Genomic DNA, 14,080 nt, shown 5'->3' with positions numbered 1-14,080 from the left:
GCAAAGATAGCCTGCAGAGTTCTGTATTACTATCCAAGTCTGTACCCAAACAATTCGAGACCTCCCTCTACCCCCAGCTGTGCCCTCAATACCATATGTGAATTGATTGCCCTCCATCTATCTTCTGAGCTCGTGCTACTAGGTGACCTAAACTGGGACGTGCTTAACACCCCGGCCATCCTACAATCTAAGCTTGATTCCCTCAATCTCACACAAATTATCAATGAACCTACCAGGTACAACTCCAAATCCGTAAACACAGGCACCCTCATAGATGTCATCCTAAATAACTCGCCCTCCAAATACACCTCTGCTGTTTTCAATCAAGATCTCAGAGATCACTGCCTCATTGCCTGCATCCGTAATGGGTCTGCGACTGCATCCGTAATGGCTACACCTACCCCGGTCAACTGCCCGGCACCCTCCACAGCAACCCGCCAAAGCCCCCACCATTTCTCCTTCACCCAAATCCAGATAGCTGGTGTTCTGAAAGAGCTGCAAAATCTGGACCCCTACAAATCAGCTGGGCTAGACAATCTGGATAATTCTTTCTAGAATTATCTGCCGAAATTGTTGCAACCCCTATTACTAGCCTGGTCAACCTCTCTTTCGTATCGTCTGAGATTCCCAAAGAATGGAAAGCTGCCACGGTCATCCCCCTCTTCAAAGGGGGAGACACTCTAGACCCAAACTGCTACATACCTATATCTATCCTGCCCTGCCTTTCTAAGGTCTTCGAAAGCCAAGTTAACAAACAGATTACAGACCATTTCGAATCCCACCGTAACTTCTCCGCTATGCAATCTGGTTTCAGAGCTGGTCATGGGTGCACCTCAGCCACGCTCAAGGTCCTAAACGACATCATAACCGCCATCAATAAGAGACATTACTGCGCAGCCGTATTCATCGACCTGGCCAAGGCTTTCGACTCTGTCAATCACCACATTCTTATTGGCAGACTCGACAGCCTTGGTTTCTCAAATGATTGCCTCGCTGGTTTACTAACTACTTCTCTGATAGAGTGCAGTGTGTCAAATCGGAGGACGTGTTGTTCGGACCTCTGGAAGTCTCTATGGGGGTGCCACAGGGTTCAATCCTCGGGCCGACTCTCTTCTCTGTATACATCAATGATGTTGCTCTTGCTGCTGGTGATTCTCTGATACACCTCTATGCAGACGACACCACTCTGTATACTTCTGGCCCCTCTTTGGACACTGTGTTAACTAACCTCCAGACGAGCTTCAATGCCATACAACTCTCCTTCCGTGGCCTCCAACTGCTCTTAAACGCAAGTAAAACTAAATGCATGCTATTCAACCGATCACTGCCAGCACCTGCGGTGCATAATGTTTCCACCTCCATGTTTGACGGTGGGGATGGTGTTCTTGGGGTCATAGGCAGCATTCCTCCTCCTCCAAACACGGCGAGTTGAGTTGATGCCAAAGAGCTCCGTTTTGGTATCATCAGACCATAACACTATCACCCAGTTGTCCACTGAATCATTCAGATGTTCATTGGCAAACTTCAGAAGGGCATGTATTTGTGCTTTCTTGAGCAGGGGGACCTTGCGGGCGCTGCAGGATTTCAGTCCTTCACGGCGTAGTGTGTTACCAATTGTTTTCTTGGTGACTATGGTCCCAGCTGCCTTGAGATCATTGACAAGATCCTTCCGTGTAGTTCTGGGCTGATTCCTCACCGTTCTCATGATCATTGCAACTCCACGAGGTGAGATCTTGCATGGAGCCCCAGGCCGAGGGAAATTGACAGTTCTTTTGTGTTTCTTCCATTTGCGAATAATCGCACCAACTGTTGTCACCTTCTCACCAAGCTGCTTGGCGATGGTCTTGTAGCCCTGATCATTTCTTTGTCCGTGGGCAAACGTATAAAATCAGCAGAGGATCAAATACTTTTTTCCCTCACTGTAGGTGTCTGGTTAGACTGTAAACTCTCCTTACAGACTCACATTAAGCATCTCCAATCCAAAATTAAATCTAGAATCAGCTTCCTATATCGCAACAAAGCATCCTTCACTCATGCTGCCAAACATACCCTCGTAAAACTGACCATCCTACCGATCCTCGACTTCGGTGATGTCATCTATAAAATAGCTTCCAACACTCTACTCAACAAACTGGATGCAGTCTATCACAGTGCCATCCGTTTTGTCACCAAAGCACCATACACTACCCACCATTGCGACCTGTACGCTCTCGTTGGTTGGCCCTCGCTTCATACTCGTCGCCAAACCCACTGGCTACAAGTTATCTACAAGTCTCTGCTAGGTAAAGCCCCGCCTTATCTCAGTTCACTGGTCACCATAGCAGCACCCACTCGTAGCACAAGTGGTCACACCCAAAGCCAATTCCTCCTTTGGTCGTCTTTCCTTCCAGTTCTCTGCTGCCAATGACTGGAACAAACTGCAAAAATCTCTGAAGCTGGAAACACTTATCTCCCTCACTAGCTTTAAGCACCAGCTGTCAGAGCACCTCACAGATTACTGCACCTGTACATAGCCCATCTATAATTTAGCCCAAACAACTACCTCTTCCCCTACTATATTTATTTATTTATTTATTTTGCTCCTTTGCACCCCATTTCTATTTCTACTTTGCACATTCTTCCACTGCAAATCTACCATTCCAGTGTTTTACTTGCTATATTGTATTTACCTCGCCACCATGGCCTTTTTTTGCCTTTACCTCCCTTATCTCACCTCATTTGCTCACATTGTACCAGGATCCTTTCCCATTCAGGATGTCCTCCCATGCCTTGTCCTCCTTACCACACTGCTTGGTCCATTTGTGGTGGGTAGTTCTGTCACGATCGTTGTCAGGATGGAAATGACCGGACCAACGTGCAGCGTGTTGAGAGTACATTTCTTTTAATGTTATAAATGTCGCCAACGAAACAAGAAATACCAAAAGCAAACATGAAGCTGACTAGGGCTATACAGGCCACTAACACAGACAACTACCCACAACTAAGGTGGAAAAACAGGCTGCCTAAGTATGATTCCCAATCAGAGACAACGATAGACAGCTGTCCCTGATTAAGAACCATACCAGGCCAAAACATAGAAACAGAAAACATAGAAATAAAGAAACTAGAATGCCCACCCTAGTCACACCCTGGCCTAACCAAAATAGAGAATAAAAGCCTCTCTATGGCCAGGGCATGACACACTCTCCATATTTTCAAGCACAGCGGTAGCTACATCATGTTATGGGAATGCTTGTAATCGTTAAGGACTGGGAAGTTTTTCAGTATAAAAAAATTCATGGGATGGAGTTAAGAACAGGAAAATCCTACAGGAAAACCTGGTTCGGTCTGCTTTCCACCAGCCACTGGGAGATCAATTCACCTTTCAGCATGACAATAACCTAAAACACAAGGCCAAATCTACAATGGAGTTGCTTACCAAAAAGCGGTGTGAATACTTATAAAAATTAGATCATTCTGTATTTTATTTTCAATAAATGTGCACCATTTTGTTTAAAACCTGTTTTCACTGTGCCCAATTATGTTTGTACCATGTTATCTGCTGCTACCATGTTATGTGCTGCTACCATGTTGTGTTGCTCCCATTTTGTTGTCATGTTGTGTTGCTACCATACTGTGTTGTCATGTGTTGCTGCCTTGCTATGTTGTTGTCTTAGGTCTCTCTTTATGTAGTGTTGTGTTGTCTCTCTTGTCGTGATGTGTGTTTTGTCCTATATTTATGTATTTTTAATCCCAACCCCTGTCCCCAAGGAGGCCTTTTGCCTTTTGGTTGGCCGTCATTGTAAATAAGAATTTGTTTTTAACTGACTTGCCTGGTTAAATTAAGGTAAAATAAAAAAATACAATTCACTGTCATTAAGGGATATTGTGGTAGATGGGTGAGATAAAAAATCTATTTAATCCATTTAGAATTCAAGCTAACAGCAAAATGTGGAATAAGTCAAAGGGTATGAATACTTTCTGAAGGCAACTATATTTGTAGACATTTGACATAACTTTATGAAAACTGAGCTGCACTTCCTTACCTCCTGCCAAAGGTAGGGTACGGTACAATTACTACTGGTGACATACTGTATGTAATGGGAAATTGATTAAAAAAATAAACAAATCAAAGAGCAAACAATTCACATGACACAATGAATGCGCAAGATTTGTCGTAAGACAGCTGAGTGGATTCTGGAGAGCTGAGTGGATTCTGGAGAGCTGAGTGGATTCTAGAGAGCTGAGTGGATTCTGGAGAACTGAGTGGATTCTGGAGAGCTGAGTGGATTCTGGAGAGCTGAGTGGATTCTGGAGAACTGAGTGGATTCTGGAGAGCTGAGTGGATTCTAGAGAGCTGAGTGGATTCTGGAGAGCTGAGTGGATTCTAGAGAACTGAGTGGATTCTGGAGAGCTGAGTGGAGTCTGGAGAGCTGAGTGGATTCTGGAGAGCTGAGTGGATTCTGGAGAGCTGAGTGGAGTCTGGAGAGCTGAGTGGAGTCTGGAGAGCTGAGTGGATTCTGGAGAGCTGAGTGGATTCTGGAGAGCTGAGTGGATTCTGGAGAGCTGAGTGGATTCTGGAGAGCTGAGTACATGCATTCTGGAGAGAGACGTGCCTATAGGCTATCTTTGCCACATTCACCTCCCCTTCTTGTGCTCAAGACACATTATCTTCAAAACATATTGTAGATGTTTTTCACTGATAGCCGCAACTCAATAATCAGCTAAGCCTTTTGTCACGCGGTGCCTATGAAAGACTTCCTCATTTCTCTCCTGTTCTATTGGTTTTCATATCAACTTTAATTCGTTGTCCAGAAGCCAAATGCACAATCCTACAGTCATCTTAGCAACCCATCCTAGCTGGTGCATCTTTGGATCACCCTCTGTCATACCGCTCGCATCAGGTGAGCTGTTTAGAATGGCGTTTCCCTTTTTCTCGCAAATTGCATTTTGGCAAATGTTTGAAAATGATGTTTTATTGGCTGCTTCATTACATGAGTTGCATGTTGTGTTAAGATGAATTACCATAATCTAAATGGGATTTCTGTCATTCTGAGCACCTTGAGTGGACGCCCTAATGGGTTATACATCCAATGCTTATGGGTCCGGTCCATTTCTCAAATAGCCGGCAAATAAATTAAAATCTTCCGGGTCACGATGTCCACATTTTCCTAACGGAAACCCTGGTGTGTGTGTGCGGCAAACAGAGCGGGGTTATCAGCAGTTCCACCGAAAAAGTGGAAATACAAGCACCTTGAGTTGTCCCTTTTCTGTTGAGATGAGACTTCAAAGCAACACAATGTCACACACACACAGACGCTCCTAGCTTGTTCCAGGGCTTCAACAATAACTGGCTTCATCCTCGCTTTCGTCTCCTGCCTGTTTTATGAGAACCAGCTTACTAACCTACACATGTGTAACATTAGCATTCTCCTATTCATATACATATTCATGTAGCATTCATATTCATGTAGCCTAGCTGCTGCATTGCATTGATCTCACACAAAGAAGAGGCAGCGCACCTCTGAGGGTTAGCGCTTAGCTAAGCTAATCTAATTAAAACGGAGGCACGGTAGTGCTTCTTTGGCCCATTTCCCCACCCCCCTACCCCACACACACACAATGCTAACACGATAAACCCTCTCGCATTAGCCTAGCTCGTTAGTGTGGGCGGCAGCTAACTGCAGCACTCACTCGTGCGTTGACATTTATTCCATTATTGTATGGGTAATAAACAAGATTGTCAACGTGTGTACTATGCGTGTGTGTTTGTCTGTATCGTCTCTTGCTCTCCTTTGAGAGGGATGTTTGTATATTTTCTCATTCTCCGAATAGTGTGTGTGAACTGTACTATGATCTCTCCAGACTTGAGATAGCAACACCGAAAAACACTTCATGCCATTGCATAAGTGCAAATGAATGAGAGGCGGGTGACGAGGAGGCAGCCACTTCAGAGTACTGAGATGGCCCCTATGCCCTCCCTGTCACACGGTGTCCTGTTCAGAGTACTGAGATGGCCCCTATGCCCTCCCTGTCACACTGTGTCCTGTTCAGACTACTGAGATGGCCCCTATGCCCTCCCTGTCACACTGTGTCCTGTTCAGACTACTGAGATGGCCCCTATGCCCTCCCTGTCACACTGTGTCCTGTTCAGACTACTGAGATGGCCCCTATGCCCTCCCTGTCACACTGTGTCCTGTTCACTCCATCTCCTCCTTTTCCATCTACCATCTTGTTCCGCTGTGCAGTGGCTGTTCTACTCCTGCTGCTGCAGGTTCTATTCTGTGGTTCCATTGCACCTGTGTGTAACGTTTGGTTGTGTTCCGTAAGAGACGTCACGTAATGTACTGCGCTGCTGTTCCTGGTTCCACTGACGCACTCTCACCAGAGTCAGTTACCTGACTGAGAGAACAACGCCTGGGCTGAGAGTGTGTGTGTCTGAGTGGCAGTAATGTCATTGAGCAGGAGGCCCTGTCTCTGGAGGACATGAGATCGGCATGGAAATGGCAGAGTAGACTGAGTGATAAAATCTCTCTCTCCCTCTCTTTTTCGTTAAGACCCATGCCCATTCACCAGCTCAGAGAACCTACACTCATATACTCACAGTCAGTCACACTCAGTGCCAAATAGGAAAGAGAGAAGAGCGATTGTAAATTAAATGGAGAAAAGGATGATGGTGAGAAAGAGAGTGAGAGAAGGATAGAGGGACAGAGAGCTAATGCCACTGTGAAAAGGAACAGGAAGCCCAGCGCACCCAATCAATACCAAGAGACTGGATACAGCCTTCCTCTCTCCTTCAGTAACTCTCGCTCTCTGGCCATCCCTCTCTCTTTCTCACTCTCTAGCCATCCCTCTCTCTCTAGCCATCCCTCTCGCTCTCACTCTCTAGCCATCCCTCTCGCTCTCACTCTCTAGCCATCCCTCTCTCTAGCCCATTATCTTCATCTCTTTCCATCACGCTATCTCTTTGTAAATCCACCTTGTTTCTCATTTTCATCTAGTACTCCTCTCAATCCCTCCTGTTCTTGCGTCCATCTTTCCCTTCATTCCTAAATCACTCCTCCCCGTTCTCCTCCTTCAATCTGATAAGGCTGGAGAGCCAAGACTTTTATTGACTAGGCCATAGACCTGCTTCTTAGACAGCCAAAGAGGGGAGGGGACAGGGGGAAAGAGATGGAGAGAGAGTGAAGGAGGGAGGGAGCGAGCGATTGAGGAAAAGAGAGAGGGGGGTAGGGATAGATGGGTGACTAACAGTGCAGCACACACCATAGTATTGCTGAGTGAATCCATCATTGGTGGAATGACAGAAAATTATTTCAGAAGACACCTCCCCCTTTATTCAGTCTTGACCCAATCTGTCTCAAATCAAATTTTATTGGTCACATACACGTGTTTAGCAGATGTTATTGCGGGTGTAGCGAAATGCTTGTGCTTCTAGCTCCGACAGTGCAGTAATATCTAACAAGCAATATCTAACAGTTTCACAACATATACCCAAATACACGTAAATCTAAGTAAGGAATGGATTAAGAATATATATATACATATACACTACCGTTCAAAAGTTTGGGGTCACTTAGAAATGTCCTTGTTTTTGTCCATTAAAATAACATCAAATTGATCAGAAATACAGTGTAGACATTGTTAATGTTGCAAATGATGATTGTAGCTGGAAATGGCAGATTTTTTATGGAATATCTACATAGGCGTACAGAGGCCCATTATCAGCAACCATCACTCCTGTGTTCCAATGGCACGTTGTGTTAGCTAATCCAAGTTTATAATTTTAAAGGGCTTACTGATCATTAGAAAACCCTTTTGTAATTATGTTAGCACAGCTGAAAACTGTTATGCTGATTAAAGAAGTAACACAACTGGTCTTCTTAAGACTAGTTGAGTATCTGGAGTATCAGCATTTGTGGGTTCGATTACAGGCTCAAAATGGCCAGAAACAAAGTACTTTCTTCTGAAACTCGTCAGTTTATTCTTGTTCTGAGAAATGAAGGCTATTCCATGCGAGAAATTGCCAAGAAACTGAAGATCTCATACAATGCTGTGTACTACTCCCTTCACAGAACAGCACGAACTGGTTCTAACCAGAATAGGAAGAGGAGTGGGAGGCACCAGTGCACAACTGAGCAAGAGGACAAGTATATTATAGTGTCTAGTTTGAGAAACAGACGCCTCACAAGTTCTCAACTGGCAGCTTCATTAAATAGTACCAGCAAAACACCAGTCTCAACGTCAACTCCGAGATGCTGGCCTTCTAGACAGAGTTGCAAAGAAAAATAATCATAGGCAGTAGGCATAGCATTAACCTTAATAGTCATATCAGGCACAGACTATTTAAAACGTGCCCCTATAGCACCAGCTGCATTGTGGGTAGTACCCGGCGGGATCTAACCAATTGGACTGAGCCAGGAAGAAGGGCTCATCATTTCTCCATCACACACTGTTTTACCCCCATATCTCTCTCTCTTGCACTCTCCATTTCCCTCCTCTATCTCTCCCATCAAATCATTCTCTCTATCAGTCACACTCTACATACTATAACTAGCCCCTTCAGCCAATGGGTAGATAAGATAAAACAGGCACACGTGAGTGAGAGAACATACTACATTCATGTCCAGCAATTTAAGCAAATGTAGTAAAGGAGCGCTCTGTCATACTCTGCTCTGTGTCTGTGAGAGCACCGTAATGATCCACTCTATGGAGGAGTACAGTAGATGTATGTATGGTCTGTGTCTGTGAGAGCACCGTAATGATCCACTCTATGGAGGAGTACAGTAGATGTATGTATGGTCTGTGCCTGTGAGAGCACCGTAATGATCCACTCTATGGAGGAGTACAGTAGATGTATGTATGGTCTGTGCCTGTGAGAGCACCGTAATGATCCACTCTATGGAGGAGTACAGTAGATGTATGTATGGTCTGTGTCTGTGAGAGCACCGTAATGATCCACTCTATGGAGGAGTACAGTAGATGTATGTATGGTCTGTGTCTGTGAGAGCACCGTAATGATCCACTCTATGGAGGAGTACAGTAGATGTATGTATGGTCTGTGTCTGTGAGAGCACCGTAATGATCCACTCTATGGAGGAGTACAGTAGATGTATGTATGGTCTGTGTCTGTGAGAGCACCGTAATGATCCACTCTATGGAGGAGTACAGTAGATGTATGTATGGTCTGTGCCTGTGAGAGCACCGTAATGATCCACTCTATGGAGGAGTACAGTAGATGTATGTATGGTCTGTGTCTGTGAGAGCACCGTAATGATCCACTCTATGGAGGAGTACAGTAGATGTATGTATGGTCTGTGTCTGTGAGAGCACCGTAATGATCCACTCTATGGAGGAGTACAGTAGATGTATGTATGGTCTGTGTCTGTGAGAGCACCGTAATGATCCACTCTATGGAGGAGTACAGTAGATGTATGTATGGTCTGTGTCTGTGAGAGCACCATAATGATCCACTCTATGGAGGAGTACAGTAGATGTATGTATGGTCTGTGTCTGTGAGAGCACCGTAATGATCCACTCTATGGAGGAGTACAGTAGATGTATGTATGGTCTGTGTCTGTGAGAGCACCGTAATGATCCACTCTATGGAGGAGTACAGTAGATGTATGTATGGTCTGTGTCTGTGAGAGCACCGTAATGATCCACTCTATGGAGGAGTACAGTAGATGTATGTATGGTCGGTGTCTGTGAGAGCACCGTAATGATCCACTCTATGGAGGAGTACAGTAGATGTATGTATGGTCTGTGTCTGTGAGAGCACCGTAATGATCCACTCTATGGAGGAGTACAGTAGATGTATGTATGGTCTGTGTCTGTGAGAGCACCGTAATGATCCACTCTATGGGGGAGTACAGTAGATGTATGAGTGGGCTGTGTTTAGACAGGCAGCCAAATTCTGACCAATCAGCTCTGAAAAATATCTGATGTGATTGTTCAAACCTCCTGTTGTTGGAAAAAAAGATCAGATTTGGGCTGCCTGTGTGAACGCAGCCAGAGTGACGAAGACTACCGTGGTCTTGAATGTGACTGAGTGTTTTTGAGCCACATGGCTGAGTAGGAGAAGAGCAGTCTGCTGTTTGTCCCTGTTCTCACACAAGTGCCTTGGACACACTCACACACAGGCTGGTGCGTGGGACATGCATGGGAACACACACACACACACACACACAGTAGGACCAATGTTCCCTCAATTTTTTTATTATTATCACTAAGCAAATTTCTGGTCTGCTGAGGGCAAACTGGAAAGTTGTGAAAATTCTGTGCAACTTCCGGCGTGTGTTTACGGAGCTACCCTCCGCCTATTGGCTACTTAGCTTATTCAAGCCTTTCTCAAAATACTGCCCCTTTAAGACAAAAACAAGCTCTTTACCCAACTCGCTTTTCAAAGATTTTGTGCTCTCATAGGAAGCAATCACTCCCCTATTGCTGACTACAAAATGATCTAGAACTGGGCTAACTCACTAACTAGAAAAGGATATGAACACATGTACAAACGTCGCAACATGTATCTCTGGCTTTGATCTCACAACAAGCAGATCTCCTCACAACCGCTGATGCTGTAAAAACAGTCCAGTTCAAAGTGAATGGCACCGATCCATATGTGGCAATGGTCTATTTGCATACAGGCCTGATTGGTTATGGCACCCAGGTCTGTGTAGAGTTCGTGCTGTCAATGCAATAGAATCCTACTCCTATTCCTTCTCTTGAGTGGTTAGTTTTGCATACTAAGTCTTGCATAGTTCGTTTTGTTTCAGTATGTTGCATTGAAAGTGGCCTATATTACGTTGGTTCGATCACAATTCCCACAGTAAAGGGAAACGTTGATTGTGTAAAGAGGGAAAACTATAGAAATTACAGTGAAGTTCAATCCCATGCTTCTCTGCGCGCGCTGCTATTTCTTCCCGTGGATCTGCGTGCACTCGCTCAGCTTAGAGGGAACATTGGGTAGGACCATTCTATGCTGTTGGATTTTTATCACCAGCTAATGTGTAGGATACACACAATCTGGCGCATGGAACAAACACGGAAGCACATGCGCACGCACACACAGACACGCACACACTCACACTGGTGTATGGAACAAACACACAGACAGGCTGGTACGTACGTCCACACTCCGAAAGTCAAAAAAGTTACTAATATTTTGAATTTATTTCCAGGTATTTTCAATAACTTGTTGGTGCTGTGATGAGTTGATTAGAAATCGGGCGCCAGTTTGTTCAGTTAGCCCACGCCACACAGTCACATGTAGACTCATGTCTCATTAGAAAAGGTGTGACAGACACACAGTGTGGTATCATCTTTCTGAACAATCAGCCACACACACGGCCCAGGTGATATATTCTACTGCACTGTCACGGCCGTCGTTGAAGGAAGACCAAGGTGCAGCGTTGTGAGCGTACATTTTCTCTTTTATTCAAAATGACGCCGACAAAACAATAAACAATACAAAACAAACCGTGAAGCTCATAGGCTATGTGCCCTAAACAAAGTCAACTTCCCACAAAGACAGGTGGGAAAAAAGGCTACCTAAGTATGGTTCCCAATCAGAGACAACGATAGACAGCTGTCCCTGATTGAGAACCATACCCGGCCAAAACATAGAAATAGAAAATCATAGAAACACAAAACATAGAATGCCCACCCCAACTCACGCCCTGACCAAACCAAAATAGAGACATAAAAAGGATCTCTAAGGTCAGGGCGTGACATGCACACACAATAGACACACCTCACTCAAACAACGATGATCAAGTATCGGACAGGCCAGGTGCGCTGCAGAAAACCTTCCCCGGGGGACAGAGAGGATACATTGTTCTACTTGCATAAATCAGTCTTACAGAGCCAATTGTGACAGAGAGGATACTGATCACTGTGTGTCACCGTCCTTTACTTAGCAACCACACTGATTACTCAGTTTTCCTACTATCAACTTAAATCCCCCACTTATCCCTCCCACCCTCACTCTCTCCAATACCTCCTCCTATTCTCTGATTAGATACCCAACTTCCCTCCTGTCCTGTGACATCACTGGTGAGATACACACTTCCTGCTTCGAGACGAGAATGTTCTTCGGTCCCAAACAGAGAACTGATAGAGAGAGAGAGGGTGAGAGAAAAAGAGAGAAAACAAAGGAGTTTGAGAGAGAGTGAAAGAGGGGGAGGCAGTGGGTGGAAGACGATATTGCGTATCCAGACGCGTGCAGCTGCTGAGAGACGGGGATGAGGGGAGGGAGGGAAGAGAACCCTGTAACGTCCCCCTGACCATGGGGAACTGGGCTAAGATTATAGACACAGAGAGGGGCTCATATAACACCCCCCCTCCAGACACACACTCTATAAATACAGTATGCTATCAGCAGCACCATTTTGCAGTGCTTTACGCCTGAGCCTTGCCCCACATTTAAAGCATACCGTGCATACTGCTGCAAGGCCACCAATATGCTATACTTAGTACAGGGGCCTTTACGCTGCTGCCCCACCCAACACATATTCAGAGGGAAATGATAAAAAATACTGATAAATATAAGTCTGGGTCTATTAAGCAATGTACACCCGGCTAACAGTGACAAACTAAAATCAGCTATAATAGCACACCGACTACACTTCATTAGCCTATCAACTCTCACACTGGCATACTGTATGACTATTAACATAACTGGGGTAACTCCCATGAGCGCCTGGCGTGACCTCTGACCCCTTTCTCAGTGCAAGGTCACCAGCATCAGGGATGAAGACATGACGGGAACCAGACTCCGACCTGGGAGCGGAATTCTCAACCATACCAGCTGTGTGTGTGTGTGTGTGTGTGTGTGTGTGTGTGTGTGTGTGTGTGTGTGTGTGTGTGTGTGTGTGTGTGTGTGTGTGTGTGTGTGTGTGTGTGTGTGTGTGTGTGTGTGTGTGTGTGTGTGTGTGTGGAACAGAGGAACAGATGCTGGTGACAGACACACACACACAGAGTGTGTTAATAAAACAGCTCACAGAGGAAGGTGATGTGGGGGGTGAGAGTGGGGCGAGGCACGACTTTCCCTGACCAAAGACAGGTGGCACTCTGTGTGACACTGAGCACTTTCCGACTCGCTGATCCAGCCAGCCACACTCTCAATGACTAGGCCTACCCCATCTAAAACCTGATTACAGGGGAACAATGACAAAAAACGCAGTGGAACTGGTGTCGAGGTCCAGAGTTGAGTTTGAGGACTCTAGGGGATAGTGGAACTGGTGTCGAGGTCTAGAGTTGAGTTTGAGGGCTCTAGGGGACAGTGGAACTGGTGACGAGGTCCAGAGTTGAGTTTGAGGACTCTAGGGGACAGTGGAACTGGTGTCGAGGTCCAGAGTTGAGTTTGAGGGCTCTAGGGGATAGTGTGCCATTTAGAACACAGGCTTGTGATGTAACATGGACTCACCGGTAAGGTTGGTGCGGGCGCTGTAGGAGCCGAGGTACTGTCCGTCTGTGTTGGGGGTGTAACACTCAAACAGCCCCTGGTCTCTGGCCTGGACCTTGGTGATGTGGAGCAGGGCTGAGTCCCTGGTCAGCCTCTCTACCCAGATCTCCTTACTGTTGACCCTCTGGGCATACACGGCGTACGCATAGTTGGACTGGGCCGTGCTCACAATGCGGATCTCGCGGTCGGGCACCGAGGTCAGGTACATGGACCACTCAAAGTCCTGCTCCATACCCTCCTTGTAGCCGGTCACGTTGCACCAGATGGTCACGTGACTGCCCTCCGTCCGTACTAGTGGTCCGCTCTGAACGGTCACTACCCTCTGGGCCACGCTCACGCCTGATAGGGGGGCGAGGGGGAGACAGAAGGAGAGGGGGAGACAGGAGGAGAGGGGGAGACAGAAAGAACATTAGTTACAAAACTGCTGTTAAAACATTTTGCATCCTGGGAGCTCCAGCTCCTGCACTCTCCCAAGATGAACAGAGTCAAGATGACAGGTCCACTCAGTGTCCTGAAGAAAAAGCCCTGTAGTGTCAGACAGTCTACTCACAGAGCCTGTCATTAAAACAGCTGTGAAAGACATGAGGTCAGTGGCAGGTTGTTAAAACACTGACCAGCAGCCCATGAACTACACAT

General features: G+C 45.9%; 1 protein-coding gene across 1 annotated transcript in view; it reads right to left on the bottom strand.

The window, feature by feature from the left end:
* LOC120058088 (immunoglobulin superfamily member 3-like) overlaps positions 1 to 14,080 on the bottom strand; it is a 168,361-nt gene that overhangs the window by 103,293 nt on the left and 50,988 nt on the right. Inside the window, exon 3 of the mRNA XM_039006565.1 lies at positions 13,406 to 13,783. Coding sequence (XP_038862493.1) covers positions 13,406 to 13,783 — 378 coding nt within the window. The remainder of the gene's footprint in view (positions 1 to 13,405; positions 13,784 to 14,080) is intronic.

Source organism: Salvelinus namaycush, chromosome 13, assembly GCF_016432855.1.
Source record: "Salvelinus namaycush isolate Seneca chromosome 13, SaNama_1.0, whole genome shotgun sequence".
Classification (NCBI taxonomy): Eukaryota; Metazoa; Chordata; class Actinopteri; order Salmoniformes; family Salmonidae; genus Salvelinus; species Salvelinus namaycush.
Note: the sequence above shows the minus strand (reverse complement) of the source record. Positions and strands in the feature narration are given on the sequence as shown.